The sequence below is a fragment of the Cnephaeus nilssonii genome, assembly GCF_951640355.1.
Source record: "Cnephaeus nilssonii genome assembly, chromosome: 18".
In the NCBI taxonomy this organism is placed as follows: domain Eukaryota; kingdom Metazoa; phylum Chordata; class Mammalia; order Chiroptera; family Vespertilionidae; genus Cnephaeus; species Cnephaeus nilssonii.
Window position 1 is genome coordinate 9529285 of NC_137089.1, and position 25355 is coordinate 9554639.

Here is a 25355-nt window from a genome sequence, read left to right on the forward strand (position 1 = left end):
AGAACAGCTAGGTGTCGGGTTCACAGTGGACTCTGGCTTGGGTTCAAGGTGACAGGTCCATCCTATAGGCTCCCGTCCCATCCGAGCTGCCTGCCTCACTCATGTCACTCCCCCTGGTCGCCCTCTCTCCCCCACACCTGTTCTCTGTGCTCCAATCAGATTGTAGAGCTTTAAGTTCCTCAAAAGGGTTTTGTTCTCTCTTGCCTCTGGGCCTTCTCCTGCCAGTTTCTCCTTCCATGAATACAACCGACAGCCTTCACCTGACTGAGGTCTGCTTCTTCGTTAGGGAGCATGTCCCCGACACCTCACCCAGGCCAGTTTCCTTCTTTGCACATTGCAGTTCCCCTTTCAAACGTTCACCTCACTTGTAATTGATGGGTGGGGCGAACGTGTGTTTAAGTCTGAGATCACTGACTCTCTCACTTCCACTGACCTAAAGTGGTGATGGTATGAGCCTGAGGTTGCTTGGGCCACCATTCAGAGTGTTCAAAGAGAAAACCACAGACCCAGTATGGCGTCACTTGTGCTAAAGGCTCATGGCCTAATTGCAGTTTTGGAATACACCAGAAATGGAATCTTAAACAACCAGTCTGGAATATTCTGGTCAACACCAATGAGGTGTTCAATGTGGGCCCTCTCCATCCCTCCCATAGGAAGAGAGGCACTCTGCATGATAAAACCCTGCACCCCCCCTCCATCCCCACCCCCACTCCCCAATAAAACTGTCTTGGCCTAAAAATAATCCTTTCTACTCTTTGCTAATAGCTCCCTTGTTCTACCTTTCTTCCTATAAACACCTTCCATTTTGTATGACCCCTCAGAGCCTTTCTGGTTGTAAGCCAATTAGATCTTCAAACTGGCATGGCTGAGTTTTGTTCTTTGACAGTAGCCTGAAAACCAACCCAGAGTGAGCAGAACCAAGAGATGGCTCCTAGTGACATCACTTAAGCGCTCAATCAAGCTGTATCTAAAGCCAACTCTATCCTTGCACATTTCCCTTAATAGAACCAATCAGTCCCTTCTGACACATAGACCTGTTTGGGCTGGATCTGCTGTCAGTTGCAACTGAAATACTCTAAATGACAGCCTTGGCTTATGTTGTCTTCCTTTCGCCATGAACGCAGGGAATTTATCTGTGGCCTCAGGGCCTGGCTCAGTGACTGGCCCCATAGGAGTGATCAACAAGTGACTCAATCAATGAAAAGAGGGGCCTCAGAGCTTCTCCAACCCCATGACTTCTTCGTTTGAGACCTGGAACTGAGGCAGCGGGTTGTGGTTCTTCCTGGGTGATGATCTTGTGACGGAATCCCATTGGAACCAACTTTTTATGGAGCAGGGAACTTCAGCTACAAGAGGGCAGCCACTATAAGTCATGACGAAGGGGCCGTGGGAAAGGCCTGCTGCTCAGTGAGGTTTTCAGTGCCTGAAGTCCTACTGGGAGCAGGATTAAGAGAGTCTCGAGAACTCTTGAGACTTCTCTGAAATTATGTAATCTGTATTTGCTTGTATGAGTATAAAGTAACTCTGAAAGGATACACAAAAACTAACTAAAATGGCCACTTCCACAGAGTTGGGATGCGAATGGCTCCATGGAAGGCATACAGGCGTAGGAATGAGAATTTCTATATTGTTTGAATTTTGAGCCCCATGAATATATTGTCTTTTCAAAAATTAAGTTAAAAAAGAAGATCCGTGAGAGCGCAGAGCCACTAGGAGCTATTATCAGCTCTTAACAGCTGGTGGAGGGCACTTATCAGTTCCTTTTTCGGTGGGGGAGTTGTTTTCAGTGGGGGACACCCTGATAGACTTAACAGGATGGTTTGTCTTGGTTGAAGAAGGGGGAGGTGAAAAAAGGGATGAAGAACCTAGGGGAGAATCTGGAGAGATCTGGCCTGGGCAGGTCACACACTGGTCAAGTTGAGAGGAAGAAGGATTAGGCCAAAGTGCAGGCAAAGCATCAAAAGTCCTCTTTCTTGGGACCCACGTGCCCCTGGCTGGACTTGATAATTTCCAAGACTCCTGACACCCAGATAATTGGTGTCAGGAACTTCCCAGCCCCCTCTGCCAAGCCTGTCACCTGAGGTCCCACCTTTCGTTGTAGGTGAGGATTATTTCCTTGCTCCTCGTTAACTCTGAATCCCAGAAGTGCTTCAAGATTTGGTTTTTGAAGCGAAGCAGTTAGCACGTTTCCATTTCCTTCCACAAGCGCAAGATGACAAGTGCTTTTGAGTGAATTTCCTGGGTCAGACCCACCTAGTGCCTGGGCCTATCCTTTTAGACACGGTGGTTTCGACGAGGGGCGATTTCTATTTTCATTCCGATAAAAACAGCAGGCAGATTCTGATGAAAATCAGAGCGGATGATGGTTTAGAAAAGTGTTCCGGGTGCTTTCCCAAGACCAAAGCCCAAGAAGGAAATGAGACCGGGTCCTCAGTACACGCCTGCCCCCTATGGGTTAGAGTCCCAATTTATTAGTCTCACCAGAATGTTGCGTCTTTTCAAGTCCCCAAGTCCCTGGAGCCAAACTGGTCTCTTTATCTTCATGGTCACTAGCTTAGCCCTGTAAAGGCTCCTGCAGGATAGCCTTCTGTGGCTGGGCCCCCCAGGCCTCAGTGATGGCCGAGGTTGGGCTCAGAACGTGTGACCTGACCTGAAATTGCAGTAAGAATTTTAGACTAAAAAAGGGGAAGTTTAAGCTTTCCTTTCTCCCCTCTGGAAGCAATGTATGTTTCTAGCACAAGTATTGACACACAGGCTAGCGGTTTCCATTCTGGTGATGTTACAATCAATGATGAGCAAATGGGGAATGTCCAGTGTTGAATTTCACTAGGTTGTGAAATAGCCTAAATGTACTGGCTCGGCCTGTAGATGTCTGTATTTTGATGTTTGGTATTGACCAGAATCAAAGCCACTTAACATAAAAGACCGATAACTGCCACTCCCTGGGAAACCATGAGTTCTCCTGTCTGATGACTAGTGCCTTTGGGCCCCAGGGCCACAAACCCAGCACAGCGCAGGCGGGCACTGTAAGCGAAATGCACTTGTGCTTTGAAGCTCCCTTTAAATGGATAAGATGAAGCTTGGAGGATCTAAAGATGTTTACATCAAAATAGGAAGAAAGCTGAAAGGGAAGACCTATCTAGAATCATGGCAGAAAGTTGTTCTTAAGGTAAACATTTTAATTTTTTAAAATTATTATTATTTTTAGAGAGGATGAGAGATAGAGATAGAAACATCGACGAGAGAGGAACATCATCAATCAACTGCCTCCTGCATGCCCCCTCCCCTCACTAGGCATGGAGCCTGCAACCCTGACATGTGCCATGACTGGGAATCGATCCATGACCTCCTGGTTCATAGGTCGATCTTCAACCACTGAGACACACCAGCCTGGATCCTATCCTTTTGAAACTCACATCTCTTTGACCCCAGAATCTGAGCTCTTCCCTACAACATGTATCTCCCCTTGTCCCGATGTATGGCTAGTGTAACACTGGGTCTATAAAGTATTTTAAAAGGAACAGTATTCATACCATTGCAAGACAGAAGAAAACTTACGTCATTAAATCCAACTCTCATTTTGTAGATCAGCCTGCAAACACAGTGGCTTACTCACAATGATCCAGGAAGTCAGCAGCACAACAGTCCCAGACAGTAAAGAGTCTGATATCTAATGTCCAAGAAGAATAAAATAAGCACACAAATAATTATAATACAAGGTACGGTATAAGAAATAGAAAATTCAAAAGCAAATGGGAGGAGGAGAAATTACATCGTTTGGCTGGGGTAGGTTGTGGGAAGGGAGGGTAGTCTAGATAGGGTACAACAGTTCTCAACCTTTTTGGTCTCAGGCCCCTTTTTCACTCTTAAAAATTATTATGAACCCCAACTAGCTTGTGTTTTTTTTGTAGTTTTATCTATTGCCTAGAGGCCTGGTGCATGAATTTGTGCATGGGTGGGGTCCAGCTGGCCCGCCCCATTCGGAGTGGGAGTGGGCCAACTGGGGGCGGGGCTGGCCGGATGGGGGGAAGGGCTGCAGGCAGTTGGCTGGGCGCCCCCACCCCCTGGTCGAACTCCTGGTCGAGGGGACAATTTGCATATTAGCCTTTTATTATATAGGATATTTATTGTATTAGAAATTAAAACTAAGAACATTAAATACTATTAATTAAAAAAATAAACCCATGATGTGTTGCTGAATTTTGTAAAAATATCTGTATTTCCCAAAACAAATATAGTGAGAAGGGTGACATTTGTTCCACATTTCTGCCCATCTCTTTAATCTCTGGCTTGATAGAAGACAGCTGGATTTGCACATCTGCTGCTGCATTCACTCTCTTAAGACGTTTTGGTTGAAGCCTAAGAAGAAAATTGGGCCTCACGTGACTATTCTGCATGACTACCTCAAAACTTTCTAAGTGCTAGTTTCTTAAAAGTTAAGTGCAAGGTGGAAACGGAAATCACATCAATGAACTTTTAGTATTCTGCTACATTAAAATCCATTGGTCTATCTTGCACTTTAAATGAACAGTTTTGTAATATCATGCATTGGTCATTTGGTGATATTGGTTTGCTGAATTATACAGATCTCCCAAATATTGTCATGTTTCATGATATAGTATCAAAGATTTTACTTGTTCATATCACCACTAGTCTTAGGAAAGTCTTTAAGTATGAGGAAGGTGTCACTGGTGAATACAAATTTTCTAAAATTCTAATTTTTGCTTGAGGACTCGAATTTTATCATTGCCAACAAATACTGTCAGTTATTTTCCTGGAGGTGACTCACTCAGTTCATTTTTGAGAAAATGTGTGGCAAATATTCAATATTCTGAATGACCACAGTTTATCTGTCAGTTTTCTTTCAAGCAAAACTGGATTCCATGAAGAGTTGTTTAGCGCAAGTTCTTTTTGTGTGCTCCCCATACAGTCATAACAGAATATTAAAAAGATATGTTCTTGAAGGCTGAGATTAATAAAATTAATAGTTTTTACTGCCTTTATCAAGGATACTTTTAAGTGAAATTGTTTTTTTCTATTGCAAATGCATGGTGCCGCTGCTTTGGATCATGTTACGTAAGGTGCCAGCAGCTTTAATATCTTAATGTTACTAAAACAGGTTTGACCATATGGCCTCCCCCCTCCCCAAGACTCTTGGGGATTCCCCTGAGAGTGGATAACACTCTGAAAAACATTGGTGTACAAGATATAGGCTTTGAAAAATGAGTCAAACTTAGATAGGATAAGATAAGGAAGAGAAGACATATCAAGACAGTAAAACGTGAGGTATATCTAAGGGACTGTGGGTAGGATATAGGTTTGGTTGAAAGAGAGAAGCAGAGACAGATAAAGCTGAAAAGATACTGTGAAAGGCCCGGCACGCCTTCATGATGAACAATTTGTTTTAAACCAGACAGGAAGAGACCAGGGTGAGTGGATTTTTGGTTTGTTTTTGAAAGTTGTAGCTTCAATTTATATAAAGATAAAGCTGGCCACATTTACATTTACTAGTTATAAAATAAAAACAATAGCATAGCTGCTTTTCTTATAAGGAATATTTAGGGAATGAAAAAATAAACATGTTGTCATAATACTTAAGCTACAAAAAGGTTGTCACCATTTCATTTGGGCAAATGAAACCAAAAAGTTAAGTAATTTCCCAAGGGATGTGACTTTCACCGCTGATTTTGCAACACTTCATATTGTCACCCATTATCTCAAGGCATTTGGGGAAGTCTGAAAATAAATTTATCAACTACATGTATATCTATATCTATATATCCCATGCAATCTTTGAAAAGAGAGCACAAAATGGTGTCATATACACAAATAAGTATGTTAACTCTAAAGAGACTGTATAGTTTGAATATTTTCTTCCCTTCAAGAACTATTTTTTTTTTTTTGTAATCCTCATTTGAGGATTTTTTTTCCCATTGAGTTTTAGAGAGAGTGCAAGGGAGGGATAGATGGAGGGAGGGAGAGAGAAACATCAATGTGAGAGAGACACATCTAGGGGATCGAACTTGCAACCCAGGTACATGCCCTTGACTGGGAATTGAACCTGCGATCCTTTGGTGAGCAGGCGGGCCGGTGCTCTAACCACTTAGCCACACTGACCAGAGCTCAAGAACAAATCTAAATAATAATAGGTTAAGCTGATTAATAGGGGTAGTATGTTAGCTGATAGAGATTTTGTTAAGACATAACATTTGAGGAAAACCAACATTTGAAAGTGACTGCTAAGCTTCATCAGAGTACTGATTAGATACAAAGACCTTTTAGTTCTTATTTTTAAATAACAGGTCAGTAAATGAAGGAGGAAAAGCAATTCAAAATCATAGTCTGACGACATCTTCTTTCACTCAAGAAAAGAAGGATGCTACACCACCATCTCAACATGGCTTGTTCTTCCAGCACTTGGACCTGGCTCCTTTAAATACCCACATTTTGTTATACACGCTCACGCACACACCAACTCTCTCTCTCTCTCTCTCTCTCTCTCTCTCTCTCTCTCTCTCTCTCTCTCTCGGTATGCTTCTCCTCGCCAATGTAAATAAGTAAATTATCTGTTCAATTGGATGGTTGGAAACTTTTTTGTTGACATTTTAAAAGACATTATCAAAGTTATTTCAAATTAATCCCAATATGAAAGTTTTACTACACAACAAAAATGTTACTAAATACAGAATAAAGCTATTATTTATTCATTTCTTGGTAGGATAGGGGCCAGAGAATATAATACAGTTCAAATAAAGTAGCTACCTGGCTTGACAAAAAATAAATACTTGCTAAAGGTAAAAAATTATGAACATTGAAAACAAACGGGCAAAACATCTTTTAAATTTTATAGATTTTGCATTTTAAAATTATAGTTCACCAGAAACTATGCTTTTTGTTTACATTGATACTAAAGTAACTGCATTTTGGCTTAAATTATAACTGGTAATAATTTATCCCTTTGTATATAAAATAACATTCTATATTTTAGATTAAAATTGTACAATATTAAAAAGCTTATAAAGTAAATTGCAAACAAAATGTGAAGTCACATATATATTTCTGACATTGGGGAATTATTACAATTACTATGTTATAAAATGCCAGACAGCCTGGCCAGAGTGGCTCAGTTGATCGTCCTGTGCACCGAAACGTTGCCGGTTCAATTCCTGGTCAGGGCACAAACCTGCATTGCGGGTTTGATCCTCGGTTGGGGCACATATGGAAGGCAACAGATCAATGTTTCTCTCTCACATCGATGTTTCACCTTCTCTAAGCATGTCCTCGAGTGAGGAATAAATAAACAAACAAAATTCCAAACATGGGTAATATATCCAAGTTATAGGACAGTTATGTAATAAAGTATATTTTAAAATTAATAATCTAGTAAATTTGTTCTTTTGCATACAAAGCAAACATCACCATTATAACTAAAGTGGGGTTCTGAATGTGTGAATCTTGTTGCTGTGCTATTTTTTTGAAATAGGTGACTTCAATCCAAATCCCTCTGTTTCTGGATACATTACAGTGATATAACATTTTAGAGAGTAAAACATTTTTATTGAAAGATAAGATCTATAAACATATTAATACAAAAATGCCAGTTTCTGCCACCAGATTTGATCGGTTGCAACACTAGATTTACTGAGTTTTACTCATGTGCAAATGTGTCATGGCTAGGAGAAGGCTTTTAATGACCAGAAAGCTTTTCTTCTTTGCTTAAGTAGGATGGCTGGATTAAGCACAAGACTAAGAAGATCATAACTTTGCTTTAATTACTCTTTTTCAGCATGCCTTGTATCAACAATCGAATCATATATTAGACACATGCAGTAAAGAGGTTTTGGCCGATTAGAAAGCTCTCCGAATCTCTTGATGGTGGCTGGGAGCTGGTAATTTTGAGGTAACTGATTTCCTAAATGTGCTATTGTAGGTTGTCCAAGTCTCAGTAATGTCAAGAAGGAGCCCAACAAGCTATGCTCTCTCTTTTCATACTCATCTAATAAACAGTATGTCACTCTGATCCTACCAGAAAAACCAACAGGCTGCCTGAGAAAATATCTTACTTGCTGTGCATTTTACTTGATTATAGAGTTTTAGGAATTAAAAGCTAGAAAGTAATGAAAAAACCAACAATGACCTGTCCATATTTGGATCTTTCCTTGGAATTTTAGGTGCATCAATATCTTAAAAAATATATAAATGCGTATTTGCTAAAATAAAAAACCAAGTAACTTTTTATATATATATATACACACAAACAAAAGGAGGAGAAAGAAGCTAAAACCTAAAATACATACCATTATTGTACATAATATCACTTTAAGTTGGTGAGGTAAGATCAGATGTAGGCAGTGTATTCATTTACAGTTTACCTATACTCCTGAAAACTCCTCAATTAGTCACTGCTTACATGGTTTCTGCCACATCTAAATTACGATCCTTTGCAACAACAGCTCTGACTGGACCAGGGGATGTATATATTCCTCAATGACCTCTCTGCACTGGCCGCCTTTATCCCATTTAAATGCTCTGAATGAGGAATATTTACACCAAGTGTATTAGCAGTCAGTAACACTGCAGTTACTGATAAATGGCTATAGATTGGTATAAAACTGCTAAATTAAACTTTCATTAAATAGAAGAGAGGCTGGCAAAGAAGAATCTGAAGAACTTGTTTCTTTGCTTACAAAATGAAATGTCCATTATATCAAAAAGGGATAATTCCAAAACGTTAAAGCACATTGTCTTCTTAAGTCTATTTGTCTTTGAAAATTTGTATAGTCATTAAATGAAATTTATTGTCTTTTCCCAAGGGCATGATACTGCTATGTACCTTTACTTAAATATTATGATGATTAATAGAGACTGCTCTCATGGATATATTTGTCTGAATGTGAAAAATCTGTATTATTTATTTATTTAATCCTCACCCAAGGATATATATATATATTTTTAATTGGTTTTTAGAGAGAGAGGAAGGTGGGCGGGAAGAGAGAGAAAGGAGACATTGATGAGAGGAGAAACACTGATTGGATGCTTCCTGTACACAGCCCGACCGGGGATCGAACCCAACCCACAACCTAGGTGCCCTGACTGGGAATCAAATCCGCAACCTTTCGGGTTATGGCATGATGCTCCAATCAACTGAGCCACCCGGCCAGGGCAAAAGTCTGCATTCTTAGTGTTTACCACAAACCCAACGCAGCTGATGGTCCGTCTGCAGGTCAGTCAGTTCTCCAATAGTTCTCCAGCTGCACTGGCAGGCATACGCCCGCGCTCCTTTCTTCTTTACCAACTTTGTTTTTAATTTGTGGAATTCTGGCATGTTGTTCCTATTAGTAAAACATGAATGTTTTAGAACAGTGGCTTTTCCAGTGCTTAATGACTTAAAAAAATTTCTAGTTGCTTTATTTTTCCCATTTTTATTAACAACTGAACATTCAACAAACCTTGGTTCCCTTCACACAAACAACAGCAGATGTGATTCCCTGTTCTTTCTGAGGGTATTTCCTCAGTAACTAGTACTTTTCAATGGCATTTCTCTAGGCCTGTTTATTAAGGCTGTTTAGAACATAATGACCTAATAAAAGCTGAGAAATTATGATTTGTTTTATCAGAGATGACATGATACGAGAATACGGTGAATCGCTTCTCTGACTCGTGGCTCAGATCAAGTGAGAACAGAGTGCAAAGGGTGGTGGTCATCTCCTACCTCAGATACTTACTACACCAAATGCTAAAAGCCGGCAACATGGCAAATGGAGGGGATATAGGAGGCATAAAAATAATGCGCTTCTGATGGGTTAAGTACAGAAATTTTTCATTACTAGAGAAAAAGTGCCTGTTATTTCTGTGTTGGAACTGATAGATCTTTCATTTTTTAATGATATCTTATTTACTTATAGTGTCAGCAATAAAATAATACCTAACCTACATTAAGTGACAATGTTAAAATAATTAAATCAATTGGCAGGACCATCATGAAAATGATAACCATCTGATTGATGTTATTATAAAAAAAGACTAGAGAAGTTAATTTATGTTTAATTAATTGAAAGTCAATTATGATTTTCAAGATAATCCATGTACTGAATTTATCTAACTATTCTATGGCCGAAGAAAAATAGAAACATTCAAAATAAAATGATAAATGCGAAGTAAAATGATGAAACACAGTATAAATATTAAAAAAAGAGATATAGTCCCATCTTTTTATGTCACTGCAGGAGAAGGCAGGCTACAAAGTGCCCTCTGGTGGCCAGTGGACACCACATTCAGTCCTGTATTGTACAAAATCCAGGCAAATTTTAAAGGTTAGAACCTCACAAAACCTGAGAGATTTTCCAGGTCAACTGTCTGATTCAAGAAACTGAGACTCTGACCAGCAAAGTCTTAGCTAAGGTTATAGTGAGCCAGGGGAAGAAATGAATCATGTAAGTTTTGTCAGAAAGAAAAAAAAAAATTCACAAAACTACGTGTTTAATGAAAACTAAAAAGTTAAATGAAGAAAAAAAGTTTTTTATTCAATCTGCAATGTATTTTGACAAATTTAACATCTGATACCTGATTGAATTTTTAAAAAAATGTTTTTTAAAATTGATTTTTAGAGAGAGAGGAAAAGAGAGGGAGGGAGTGAGGGAGAGAGACAGAGAGAGAAACATAGATGTGAGAGAGAGACATCAATTGGTTGCCTACTGTACCAACCTGATCGGGGATCGAACCTGCAACCTGAATATGTTCCCTGACCAAGAATCGAACCCTCGACCTTTAGGTGCACAGGATGATGCTCCAATCAGCTGAGCCCCTCAGGCCAGAAAGTGACTGACTCCTTAACTAGGGGTTTTAGGAGTGCCAGAGCTCTGACGCCTGTGACCAAGGGCGTGGGCAGCAGTCTGGGGGCTCTGGCTGCGGCCGCAGTTCTGGGGGCTGCTGCTGCCCTGGAATCTGACGCTGGGACAAACCATGTCCGAGGAAACGGAACCCCAAAGAGCCAACAACGAGCCCTGCTGTCTGTGGCCTTTCCCAGCCACCCCGTTCCCGCTTTCCTGGTTTGAGCGGGGATGTTCCCGGGAGGGTTCCGAGCTCTCTGCAGACGGTCTTCCGCTTTAATGCCCCAAACCTCACATTCCCTCACCCCCGCATCTGACAAGGATTGGCAGTGCCTGTGCCTGACCCTGGGTAAAAATAAAGCTGCTCTTTCTCATTAACAAAACAATCAAACAAGCAAGCAAAGCCAGGCTACCACAGATCTAGAGTTCTTAACTGAGACACTGCAAGTTCAAGTACCAACTAAATCATCGAAAAGCTCACTTAATGCCTGTGCTCACCTGTTTCGATATTGCATGCATTCTATTATTCTGTAAAAATTGCTGGTGCATCTTGGTGGCATGTGGGAATTATTAATCACGCTGTAGATGAACGAGTAGTAGTAACTAGCAGAGGAGTTAGAAAAGTCAGAAAAGGCAAACAGACCTGAAATGAAGTTAACTTTTCCAATAATGGGATGAAAGGTAGGCTAACCTGACCTGGGATTTTGGGAGGTCACTAGGCTTTACTTGGATTGAGGAATGTGAAACCTCTTAAATTATACTTTTTCTGTATATTTGTACATTTCCATTTACTTTGGTGTGTGAAGAAGATGCAAAATTTTCGTTAAGATTTTCAAAATAGTTCAGTTCTTGATGTGAAAAAATTTAAAAATTATTACATTAGAGGAGACTCCTAGGGATTTACATGAGAATGGATGTGGGAAGAGGTCTGGAAAACTCCCCCTTTTCTTTCTGCTACGGGAGAATGCTACAATGTCTTATGATTACTTGTATCCGAATAGACAGTCTTTGTCTAGGCACAGGTTAGGGAAGCCAAAAATGAATGATATGTGCACTATTAATTTTTAACTCTTAATTTTTATTTAAAAAAGTGAATGCGTAGTTTAAGCATATTTTTATAACTTATAACATCTTAAAAACATTAGGTAGTTAGTAGTGTATAAAGATGTCTAAATTGCAAAAGTATGAGTAAGCCTATCCTGACCGCAAGGAGAGAGGCAGACATGTGCCAACCTAAGATTTAGATAAAATGGTAAGGTGTCCCAGGAGGTGGAGAGCTTGCACAAAGTAATGGGGAATGGGAGTATTGAGGAATCTGATGTAGCTAAAATCTTATACTGTGGAAAGACAAAGCTGGGTGATGGATAGGGGCTAGATCTTGGAGGGCCTTGGGTGCCATACTAAGGAATTCGGACATAATTCTGTAAGCAAAAGGGTTCTGGGTAGGAGAATGGCACATTCTTAGTTATGCTTTAATTCTCAGCAAGGAAAAGGTGGTCTGAAAGAAGATACTGAAGGCAGAAAAGTCAGTGAGAAGGCTATATCTATATTCTTTTTAAAAATATATATATTTATTTTTATTGATTTCAGAGAGGAAGTGAGAACGTGAGAGAGGTAGAAATATCAATGATGAGAGAGAATCATTGATCGGCTGTCTCTTGGGGATCAAGCCCGCAACCTGGGCATATCAAATTCCCCTCCTGACCAGGAAGTGAACCGTGACCTCCTGGTTCTTAAGTTGATGCTCAAGCACTGAGCCACACGGGCTGGGCAAGAAGGCAATATCTAGATTACTGTCCAGAAGCAACATGTCTTACCTAGGCTGACAGCAGACAGATGGAAAAAAGGAGATGGTGAGAGGAATATTGAAGAGGTAGAGGCCACACGATCTGGCCAAGTCCACAAGAGACATTACAGCAAAATAGAAATATAAAGTTATACTTGATACATTTTCACAGTGAGATTCTTTAGAAGCATACCTGAAAAACAGATAATCGCATGATTTGTCCCACATATAGTCATCGTAGCTTACTACCCAGAAATCACACGCTGTACAACGCAGATGATCACATGATCTGTTTAGAGAAAAAGAACTGTACATTAAAGATTATTGGTATGTATAAATATAAAAATATGGTGATTTATTCATAGGATATACCATATATTACAAATTACTGAGTTAACAACAAAAAAGTAAAGATTAAACTGATTGTAAATTTTTATACAAAGGAATGATTATATACCTAAAATTCCAGGTTCAATTTCTACGCGTACCTATTTTACTAAGATCTTATACATGGATACATTTATGCACACATGTATATTGTACAGATAGAAAAGAAAGGAAACGGATGTGTAGATCTTTTAGTTCAATGGTTTTCAAATTGTGCTTGAGGGAAGTCTTCACTTAACTTCTTTAAGTTGCTTCCTTTCCTAATAAAATTTTCAAGAATGCCTTTATCACAGAATTTGCCACATTGTATTGAAATGAATGTCTCCCCCTTAAGCTACTTAAGTGCTGGGACAGTATCTTATTTGTTTCTGTTTCCTCAGTGGTTGGCATTAATGCATTCATCCACCCATTAAAAACACACACAAAACAGGCAAAAGTAGGTTTATAGTTGTGAGTACACGAAACTGTTTATTTTTATATTATTATTTACTAAGTATTGTATTTATTATTTTTCACATAAACAATTGTAAACCTAATTTGCTCCATTCTGTATTTACTGAAAGCCTACTATGTGCTAGTAAGACTTTGTCCTCATGGAGCATAGATTCTAATGAGAAAAGAAATAAACAGCACTCATCACAATGTTAGAAGATAAAAAATGCTTCAAATGAAATAGTAGAGCAGGAAAAAACAAACAGAGTAGTGGAGGGAGTGGGCTGCAATTTTAAATAGAGTGGACTGCAAAGGCCTGTCTGAGAAGGTGTACCTGAGCCATTTAAACGGAAGTGGGGTTAAGAGAAAGAAGGGAAAAAGCAAAGAAGCAGTGAAGAGCAAAGCGATAATGCAGGGAAGAGGGCGGAACTGCTAGAACTACGCTTAGTGAATATCTGAGGAATTCAAATGACACGCAATTCTTAAAACTCACATACTACATGTAACTTTAGGAATAAGATGATAATATATGACAAAACTTATGAATGGCTGCTGCAAACAATTTGATTTGTATAATAATTGTGACTTACTTTAAAGAATATTGCTTGAAATATTTAAAAACTAGAATCAATATAGATACATTTGATCACCTAAAAATTAAAAGGAAATAAGAGTTTTTAAGATGCCAAGAACAGGAGCATTTGACATCTTGCTTCCCAGGAATGTCATCAGTTAAGCTCAAATAAACCCTTATAGAAATTTTCAAAAAACAAACAAACAAACACACAAAAAACAAACAAACCCAAAACAAAGTGAAAAATAGTGGAAGAAAACATTTCCAGCACAAGGTCCAATACTTACTTATACTATTCAGAGTGTTTACAAATGACAAAGACAAAGCTTAAAAATATAGCCAATCTCACTAATACAGGTATTGTAGAATGGTAGGTAAGAGCGTAAACTGTGAACACAAATTGCCCAGGTTCAACTACTGATTCTACTTTCTAGCTGTGCAACTACAGCCAAGTAACTCAACTTCTCTCTGTAACTGTTTCCCTGTATGTAAAATGGGGATACTAATAATTTTTATACATCTTTTAGAATTACAATGAGGACCTAATGAGTTAATATTGTTAAAGTGCTTATAACAGTGCCTGTTTGTTTAAAAGGTAAAATCTAACAAATAATTAAAATTTAAAGCAACAACCAAATACATTTTTAACCAAGTTCCTCAGATATTTCTGGTGGGTATGTGAACTGCTTTAACCTTTGGGATTATTTTAAAGTTAAAATTATCCTTTGCTGTTGCACTAGCAATTCCATTTTTGGGGAGCCATTGCATATGAATAAAAGCATCAACATAAGCATATATCTCAAGAATTTCTACTATAGTATTGTAGAAGTGGCAAAAAACAAGATACCACTTGGATACCTACCTAAAAGGGAAAAACAATGAATAACATACAGTATGTTTATTCTATGGAATATTAGGCAGCTGATAAAGAGAATTAATTTTTCCACTGACCTAGAAAGATGTAGAAAACAAGGTGCACAGTAACATATATAGCATAATCCTATTTTTGTGAAAACAACAACAAAAAATTCCTATACAGGTGTTTATAAGGTAATAAGAACATGGAAAAAATGTAGACAGTAATATACTATTATCAAGCCCACACTGGCTGTCTCAGGAATGGTGGGAATGGAGGGAGGGAAGGAGATTATTATCCTTCTCTTTATACATTTTTCAAGTTTGTTTTTATAATAAGGATACAATCCTTCTGTAATTAAAAAATAATAAAGTAAAAGCCAAATATTTTTCACTTATTTTCCTTGAAATTCAAATATGGTAACTTCAAAATTGCATTTTTTTTTGGCTTACAGATTCCTTTGAGAATAAATGCTTTCTATGTCTAAAATTATGTTTAATCATAACAGTAACTAAACATTCAAAATCTATACAAGTTTCATAAGTCCATATTTTCTTTTAAACTGTGAGCAATTTATGAAGTTGTACTTGTACATATGGAAATTCAACACAATTATATTCGTACACATTTGAACTTGGATTTTGAATGTACAAAGTCAGGAAATGCAAAATGATGGTTCCCAAAGCTGCCATAACGTGCTTTCTTATGCATATGTAGTTTATTACATGATTGCACAGAGTGTTAACTTTAATGCCTTAATACATATGTGCAATTTGGCTGAATTATTGCTGTTGTGGGAACTATAATTTTGAATTTCCTGACGTTTTGTATGTGTAAAATCTCAACCATAATGTTACATACAGCTTTTTAATTTAATTTAAAATTTAGTAGTTTATTCAAATCTATTCACACTACCACAGTTTCCTACAAACACTGTCCTTTGAGAAAAATAAAACTCACTTGCAGCTCAGAAATCATTCTGCTGCTACGATTCACTTTGTTAGATCATAATTAGTACCAGTCTATGCAATAAGTCGACCTTGCAAGTAGTTTAAAAAATAATTAGGAGTAAAATTCGATTTGGCTTGAAAATAACGCCTTAGTCTTATCTATACCTTACTAATGCCACTACGCTTCCTGCTACTACTCTTTTTCCCTTCCCCACCAACGGGGTAAAAACTCAAATCTTTACACTCTAAAATCATTGAGTATTACTTCTAAACCAGAACTCTACCCAGAAATCAAACAAATAAAACACATGGAAAACAGGCAGAATAGACTCAATTTCACTTATGCCCTGGACATGTAAATCAGTGCTTATATTCAGGGCTTAAAAATATTTATCGTCTATAACTACGTCTAACTAGAGCATACCTAAAATAAAGGAATGGCCCGACCGGCGTGGCTCAGTGGTGGAGCGTCAACCTATGAACCAGGAGGTCACCTTCGATTCCCAGTCAGGGCACATGCCTGGGTTGCAGGCTCGATTCCCTGTGTGTGTGTGTGTGTGTGTGTGTGTGTGTGTGTGTGTGCGCGCGCAGGAGGCAGCCAATCAATGATTCTTTTCCGTCACTGATGTTTCTATCTTTCCCCCTCTCCCTTCCTCTCTGAAATAAAAAAAAATATATTAAAAAATAATGTAATGATTCCAATGAAAGATAGTCACTCTTCTTTTTCTAAAATGTAGAGGCAATTGAATAGGAAGGGTCATCAACAGTTTTGTCCCTTTGTCCAGCCAATCAAGAGGATGTTCATTATTTTAAAGATGTTTATGATGGGAATTTTCCAAATACAGCCCAATATAGTCTTCTGCCCAAACCCTGTGGTTTTCAGTAAAATCCTGTCAGATCTACACAGTAGACTAGGGATTCTTGATATTTGGACAGATGGAAAAGAACAGCAGCTGCAGTTGTAAATCAGCCACGGTTCTCCCCTCTTACATATATCACCTGGCCTTCTACAAACTGGTTTACTAGAAAGCATAATGGAGCAGGACTCAATTACACATTTGAGTCCTTGTTTTGTAACACTTTATGTGACCCTGGGCAAGGCACATTACTTGGGAGTCATTCCTAACAGTGTTCTCTTAGCCATTAAATTCACCGAATTTTGTCAATTCTAGATTCTAAACAGCTCAAATGTGACACCTTTTCCCTAGAGCCACTGCCACCACTCGGCTCACAGCTACCATTATCATCTCTCTCCTGGACCACTGTGAAATACTGCCTGCTGACTGGCCTCTCCTGTCTTGCCTCTCACCTTCCAATCCATTTTCTATTCAGCAGCTAAAATAACTTTCTTTAGAAACACAAATATGATTAGGTGACTCTCTGCTAAAAACCAACCAACCAACCACCACTTGCTCTCACTGCATCCATGACCAACTTTTTCTCAAATCTTCAGAGGACTACGGACCGCCAACAAACCAAATCTCCCTCGACGACCTCTCCAGCCCCATCAGGAGCCATTCTTCCCCCACTCCCTGCGCTGCAGCTCCCCAGCTGCTCTTTGCTCCTCCAACACTCTTCCCAGCTCAGGGATCATCTAACACGGCATACCCTCTGGCCCCAACGGTCCCCCCTCTTTACTTCTACTCATTTTTCATATCCGAGGCTGATTCAATGTTACCTGCTTAGGGAAGAATTTTCTAACCCTTCATATTAATCGGGGTGCCAATGATCTATGCTTACAGTATTCTGTACCTCCCCTTCACATTACAGAGCATGTGAAGATTAAATAGCTATTTTTGGAGTTATTTGTGTAAAGTCCCTCTCCTCATCTAGACAAAGCTCATTGCGTGCGGCTTCTCATGCTGGCTGTTTGGCCAAGTCAGTGTGGGGAGAACGTCATGAAGCTGCGGGCCTGCGCTGCTTCGCGTGTCTCACCACCTGGCTTCCTCTGCCCAGAAGGAAAACGCACGGCGGACGCTCCCTCTCCCGGTGTCCTGTGGGAGCCAAGCGGGGACTGGCATGTCCAGGCCCTTCACGTGGGGCGCAGAGAAAGGCGTCACCACCATCACAGCTTTCAACGGCGATCACCCAAAAACAACTAAGATTTCAGTAAAGTGCTCTTGGATTGGCTAAGAAAACACACTTCTGATTATGAAACAGATCGATGCCAAGATTACTGTTTTAAAAACAGGGTATAAATTGGGAAACCTCGTAAGAAAGTATATTTCTGACATCCCACCTCTGTGAAGTAGCTGTTCCAATTCCGCACGGAGTAGTGCTTCCACCAAGGTACACGGGGCTGCAACTAGACACGGTCAACAAACGGGAGAGAAAGAAAATTACAAGGAAGAAATGTGAGACGTTAGTCTGGCTTTGTTAACTCTACAGCCTTATAATCAAATTGTATATTTTCCGGAGCAAGCCAACCATTTTAAAGAAGAGGTATTTATTCCGGGATCACTGCTTTATTGGATATAACCTGTATATGCAGGAACACTCAAAGAGTTAAAATGAGTCACAGAAAAATGTGTTTGCCAAATAATGTAAGGGACAAAGTAAATACTGAAGAATATAACAGAACATTAATTTCAAGAAACTGTTCACACTTTTTTTTTTCACCTGGCAGAAAATTATTTACAATAGCAATAATCTCTCATTCAAGTTCCTTTATACTAAGGGGTCACAGACCATAGGAACACTAAAGATATTGCTATTGGTCTTTCTCCTGAAAGCCAACCAGTGCTTTGTTGTTCAATGTCACTGTTGTTTAAGGTAATAAAATCTACTAGACTATGCTCATAGTGTTTGCTCACTAGTGTGTGTAACTTACCAAAGCAATCTCAACTTACCTTTTACTGAGGCCTTGAATGGAAGCTCTGACAGATGTGTTACCTGAAGATTTAGATTTTAATTTCTGTTAAAAAAACAAAACAATGAAAGGCCAAGAGTAACTTAGATAATTGTAACATGAAAACTAATATTCTTTACTTTGTAACAAGAATATTTTTTAAATGACTTAAAATAAAAAATTTGTATCATTTTAAAGTTTCTGAAATAAAAACAATGATCAAAACCTTTTTCTTAAAGGCAAAAGGGAAGTTGACCTCCCTGAGGAATTTGCAAATTACTCTGCTTTTAGTCTAGGAAATTGATATACTGCCATTATTAGCATGCTAAGATTTAGAGTCACTTTATAATTCTTCAATTAATAGTAAAGTTCAATGATTTAATATGAAGGACCTTCTATTTAAAACCTCATCCTGGAAAAATTCAATTGAGAAAAACACACACACCTCAGACTCCTTTTTAAAGGCTGTGAATAGTACTCACCTGAACTAAAAATAAACTAACTAAACTCCTGGGTAACTTCAGGAATATTAATTTTGATCAAGTGGAAAGGTATCAACCAATAGGCATTTGAGGAGACTGTAGACCTACCTAGCCACAACCATACAGTAGTTCCCATATGGTTATATAACATCGTCATCATTAGCGGGCATTTATTAAGTGTTAACTGGTATATCGTACCAAACAACATAAACCCACATACTAAGACCACCGCCAAGGAGAGGAAGTGAGATGGAGAAAAGGCAATTTAAACTATGCAGCAACATGGCTTCATTTGACCTAGTAGGTGAGGAAATTTAATGGAGGCAAAAATATTTCATTTCACTATTTCTTTTAACTCTTCTATTTGATGTTAAACAGAACTGGGGAAATTTGGGGCGCATGTCTCAAAAATAATCATGTGCATGAGTCTCCTCCTGTTTCTCCAAATGTGTCATGTACCATCCAGGTTCATGCTGGTGACCTGGAGCTGGCGAGCTGTGACGTTTGCTGTGGTTTCTGGGCTCTTCTGTGTGGGCCCAAGCGCAGTTCAGAAACAGCCGAATGGGCCAGCGGCGGGGGAAGGAGCAGTGCTCTCAGGAGCATGACCTGGCCCCTGAGGACGAGGTGGGCATGGATGGGCCGTTCAGACACTTCTTTTCCTTATCCAGTCAGTGTTACATAGACCTGCTCTCCTTCAGATGTTTATTTGGGTTTCTTTCTCCCTTGCAGGCTGGAAAACTGGATATAACCACTTAAAAAAGCAGCATGCAGAAGAACATAAAAGTTTATTTACTCATGATTGTAAGAGTTACTTTTATTTCAGATTTGTATACCTTTTTTTGTTAATCCTCACTCAAGGATAATTTTTTCATTGATTTTTAGAGAGAGTGGAAGGGAGGGAGAGAGGAAGAGGAAGAGAGAGAAAGAGAGAGAGAGAGAGAGAGAGAGAGAGAGAGAGAGAGAGAGAGAGAGAGAGGAGAGAGAGAAAGAATCATTGATGATAGACACATTGATTGGATGCTTCCCACATGCACTCCAACTGGGACCGGGGATTAAACCTACAAGATTTTGGTGCTTGAGGTGACGCTCTAACTGAACACACTGGCCAGGGCTCAGATTTGTATATCTTAAAGCCAAGCCAGAGACATAGTTCCTTCTGCTTTTGAAATGCCCTGAAGAAATAGTGCCTCACATACAGATATGTACTCTGTAAGTATTTAATAATTAATTGCTCAGGTGATCAATGAATCCCAACAAGAACATTATGTAGTTTATTTTTTCTACTATTAATTAAATCAGCATAGCTATTTGGCATTTATGATACATTCTTGTTCACAGACTATTCAACACCATTGCTATTGGGTTGACATGTAAATCAATGAGACCATCAGCTTATTAATTACCTCGGATTAATTGAAAATGTTAGAGAAATAAAGATAAAGTCTATACTAGCCAGTTTATTCTTTGTCTGGTTGACAAAAACGTAGTTGGCCATGTCCATAGCCTTAACACCAGCACTGCCTAGTGATTTTCAGTCCACTGTCTTGCTTTAATCTTCCCTACCCTTAAAAAAACTTTGGTATTATATTTATCTTTTTAGATTTTTTTTTTCTTTGTGGTCCTTGTAACTTAGACTTTCATTTGGTCTCTTTATTTAAAATCTAACAAATATGCCCTAGCCGGCTTGGCTCAGTGGATAGAGCGTTGCCTGCAGACTGAAGGGTCGCAGGTTTGATTCTGGTCAGGGCATATGCCTGGGTTGCGGGCTTCATCCCCAGTGGGGGGTGTGCAGGCACACCCCCCACTGGGGATGATTCTCTCTCATCATTGATGTTTCTATCTCTCTCTCCCTTCCTCTCTGAAATCAATAAAAAAATATTTTTAAAAAATCTAACCAATATATTTTATAATGACCAACATGGTAAAAATTAAAGTATATAAATGCTCATACACTACTGGTAAGAAGAATAAAACTGACACAGCACTTTGGAAAACACTTTGGCAATGGGTAAAAAATTTGAAAATGAGCACACCTTATAACCTAGCAATTCCTCTTCAAGGTTTATACATCCTAGAGAAACTCCTGTACGTGAATAAAAAAAGAATGCAAAGATATCTGAAGAGGCATTGTTTGTAAGAGCAACAATTGGGCATAATTTAAATGTCCATTACCAGGGCAGTGGGTAAACTGTGGTAGAATTACTTAACAAGGTATATTCAGCAATGAAAATGACTTACGGTTAATACCTATGTAATAAAAGTATACAAGTATGGATAGAAAGGTTGGTGGTTACCTCTGGGTAGGAAGGCAATAAGTACGATTCGGAGTTTTTAAACTTTACTTATAACTTAAAAAATTAAAGCAAAGCAAATATGGCAAAACATTAATATATGTTCAGTATGAACAGTATATAAAAAAATTGAAAATGAGCACACCTCATAACCTAGTAATTCCTCTTCAAGGTTGGTTGTTATATTATTTTATACGCTTTTCATAAAGCTAATGTAGATACACAAGCATTTACTGGTAAATATTTAAAATATTAACAATTTACTCATGGGTTATGGAATAACAGCAATGGCATTGCATCTGAGATGCTAAGCACATTCCTATATGAAAGCTGTTTGTTTTCGGTCTTTCAGAAAAGTGTTCTTATAGAGACTATATACAGGTAACCAACTTCAACTATGAGTTGCCTTTTGTTCTAGCAGCTTTTCTAATTTCGCATTCTTGCTGAGAAATGAATAGCAAAAAACACACTGAGAGTTTCTAATATTTTATTTCTTCTACAACTCTACGTGGAATAATTTATTTAGATGACAGTATTTCTCAGAATGCAAAGAACTATAGATACTTGTGCATTCCGTAAGTTTTCAGACTATTTTAAACGTCTTAAAAATGAAAAAATTATTGCATATTTATAACACTTGACTTACAAAGGATTTTTTATCAAAGTTGGGATCTTCAAATATTTCATTAATAAGACTGTCAAGATCATCTTCTTTTTTAAATCTTTCTGTTGATCTGAAAAATAAAACAAAACAGCTGAAGCTTAAGAGCGTATAAAGTCAGCCAGTAACAGAAGAGTTTTATTTAAATAAAGTCTATTATTAGAGTTGATAACAGAAGGATAAATGCGACACTAATTTTTTTCTCTATGGACACAACCTGTTTGTTGACAAAAAATGTAAGCTGTCAGTTACAAATTTACATACTTAAGACATTTAAAGCTATACATTATATTCAAGAAAAAGCTGGGCATGTACTTTTAAACATCAACTGCTTATTTAAAGAGCAGCTGTTCCCGGTATCCAGATGTAGCATGGTCATTTATTTTATTATTTGCAGAGCTATCATTTAAAGAGACAATTTCAGTATTTTAACTCATAAGGAAAAGATACAGGCTACTTCACTACACAATGGACAGGGAGTCTCCTGTTAATAAATTCATAATATAAATCAGTTCCTAGCTTTTAAATATCAATTTTGGCTCAGGAAGGTTTTTTTAATGTTTGACATTATAGATCCGGTAGGGATTGTATTTGGTATTAGGTTTAGGGCCTTGGCTGCTGTTGCATAATTAACCTTTACAACGACATTGTCAAATGAAAAGAAATGTTAACACATGAAAACTGTTCTGGTTTGCTACAGCTTTTATAAATGTATTACTGAAAGAGCTGATGTGGTAGTAAGGTGAGATGGGGTGCTGGAGGCATTATGGATGGATTTTAGCAGTCTTACAGGCATAAAAGGACCTGTGTTTGGAGAGCACCCACCTTAGCAGCCCTTTCCATTTTAAGCAGCCTGATGCAAGACATCCTACCACTCTGCACCTAGTTCTCCTAAGACAAACAGGCACTGGAAGGCTCTCTGATAAATTCTCTCCATTCCCTGAAGGAACGAATAAAAAGAATGAAAGACATCGCAAGGCGATGCTGCTGTGGGGTAGGGAAGGTAGAGGTGCTGGGAATGAGTACAGAAGGCTCTCCGGCGTGTGTATGATAATATACAAATGAATGAGCGACACCTGCAGAAGCATCCAATCACATGAACGTCAGCCCATTCGACGCAGTCCATTTTGTGGGCACTACCCTTATTATTTTTTTAGAATGCTGCTTAGCACTCAACTACTTTTTAGAACTTAACGTTTCCGAACTTTAGAATCTTTTCAATGTATCTGTCTTCTGAGGGTGAATTTCTTTGTAAACGGATACATGTCATTAGAGGCAAGCCTGGTAAATTCGCTAACAACGAAGTGGGGAAATACCTGTGGGAACCACGCACATGCACAGCAAAACCAAACCACAGACGCAGCCACGAATGAGCAGGAGCGCCTTCCTCGGGGGGTCCCACAGCTGTGTGCTCCCACCGGCGTTTCCAACCGAGCCTAGCAAGGGTTCCTGCAGCGGCAGCGGCTCCCTCGGAAGGGCCATCTCATTCAGACACAAAATTTGTGTTTTTTGTTTTTTTTTGGGTTGAGGTCGGGACACGAGACGAAGAAGGAAGCCCTCCTTTTAGGACCACACAGAAGGAAAAGATCGGCCAATTCGAACGGTCGTTTTTTCGGATCAAAACCCAAAACGACTTAAAATCTTTCCCCAAATGCTCCGAGCCAAAGCAAAACAAAAATCAGCTCAGGACTACAGAACGGAATGATTATTATTATTATTTTTTTGGCAACAATTGTTGCCAGGATTACTCTGCTTGGGGGATGGGGTCAGAGGCAACAGGCTTCAGTTCTCCGGGCGGGCCCCTCACCGGGGGTCACCGGGGGTCACCGAGGGCCCCGAGCGGCCCCCTCTCCCCCCACCTCCACGAGGACGCGCGGACTGGGTTCCGGGAGGGCGCGGGCCCCCGGGGCGGGGCCAGCTCTCCGGGACGTGCCGGGGGCGGAGTCAGGCCCGGGCCCGCGGTGCCCGAAACCTCACGCCCACGGAGCTGGGAGTGCGCGGCCCCAGGGGTGGGGACTGAGAACCGTGGCCCGAACGGGGAGACGAGCTGGGAGGGAGGCTGCAGGGCTCGGAGCAGGCTTCCCCAGAAGAGCCCACCCCTCTCCTCCCGCCCGGTAACCTGAGCTTCTCCTCCGCCTCGGCTCGGTTCCGGTCGTGGCTGAGGATGCCGCCGCCGTAGCCTTTGGGTCGCTCGGCCCTGCCCAGTCTCAGCGGGTCTGGTCTGCAAAACTTGGACTCAACCTCATCCAAGAGCTCGTCCAGGTCCTTCGCCATCTTGAAAGGCTGTGTCTTTCTCCGCTCACCTCGGGGCATCAGCCCAGCGGTTTCCAGGGGCAACGCGAGAACGCGCCGCGCGTGCGCGCGCCCTCCCCCCCCCCGCTCCCTCCTCTGCGCATGCGCGCGTGTTCCCGAGGCGGCGCTGGCGGGGCGCGGACGCGCTCGCTCGCGCGGAACTAAGTTCCGTGTCCGCGCGTCGGACGTCGCCGGGGTTCCCGTGGATTGAGATCCGAGCTCTCCCTTCCTGCGCGACCTCGCGACGCTTTGCTTTCGCTCGTTCCAGGTTGTGTCTGGCGCGTTTCGGTCGCGTCTCCCCCTCCTGGGTCCAGGTTGTCACTACACTCACACGACTCCCGAGCTCCTTCGTCCGCTCCTCCTCCGGGCTTACCGCGGGGTCCCTGTGGTACTCCAGCCGTTCTCCCAGCCCTTAAATCATCTGCGGGGAAAAATGGAAAACTCTCCGAAAGGAAAACAAGCAAGTATATCGGTAGCAAAAGTTCGGTTCCCGTAGTCGGCAGGATTCGAACCTGCGCGGGGAGACCCCAATGGATTTCTAGTCCATCGCCTTAACCACTCGGCCACGACTACCTCTGCTAATTTTAGCAGTGAAATCTATATGGAACCTATGCACGTGTCTGCTACAGTAACATTCGGATCAAGGAAGAAAACGTTGTTAAAGAGAATATTTGAATGTTCTGGCTCTAATCATTTTAGCGTTTTGAAGGGACGCTTAGAGCATCTCCCCTCCAAACTTTTCCCCCCGCCATCAGAAAAAACTGAATTCTAGTCAAACTGTAAAGTTAAGAGTTAGAAAACAGGAGAGAGGGAGGAGATCCCAGCACTGCTGTCCACTTGCTTGCACAGCGATGGAGCCGTTTCCAGGAGGGAACCCGGAACGTTGGGGCGGCTGACCAGCCTTTGAGCTTCCTGGCGTTGCTCCCAGCTTCATCCCCCAACCTCGCTCTTAACCAAACAGCTCCCA

The 25355-nt window shown here is 40.2% G+C and overlaps 1 protein-coding gene across 3 annotated transcripts; it reads right to left on the minus strand.

The window, feature by feature from the left end:
* Positions 1-734: 734 nt before the first annotated feature.
* Positions 735-24460, minus strand: CFAP418 (cilia and flagella associated protein 418). Of its 3 annotated transcripts, XM_079796090.1 has the most exons (8): positions 24216-24460; positions 22082-22169; positions 18664-18728; positions 18054-18119; positions 12809-12904; positions 9197-9332; positions 2482-4359; positions 735-2340 (listed from the first exon to the last, which is right to left on the minus strand). In XM_079796090.1, the coding sequence occupies exons 1-7, from the start codon at positions 24407-24409 to the stop codon at positions 4339-4341; spliced, it is 666 nt and encodes a 221-aa protein (XP_079652216.1). In that variant the 5' UTR covers positions 24410-24460; the 3' UTR covers positions 735-2340; positions 2482-4338. The 3 variants fall into 3 exon arrangements, with proteins under 3 accessions (XP_079652216.1, XP_079652215.1, XP_079652217.1); XM_079796089.1 differs by lacking the exon at positions 24216-24460 and adding an exon at positions 22922-24205 and having other exon boundaries at positions 735-4359; XM_079796091.1 differs by lacking the exons at positions 735-2340; positions 2482-4359 and having other exon boundaries at positions 4418-9332; positions 24216-24456.
* Between the last annotated feature and the right edge of the window lie 895 nt (positions 24461-25355).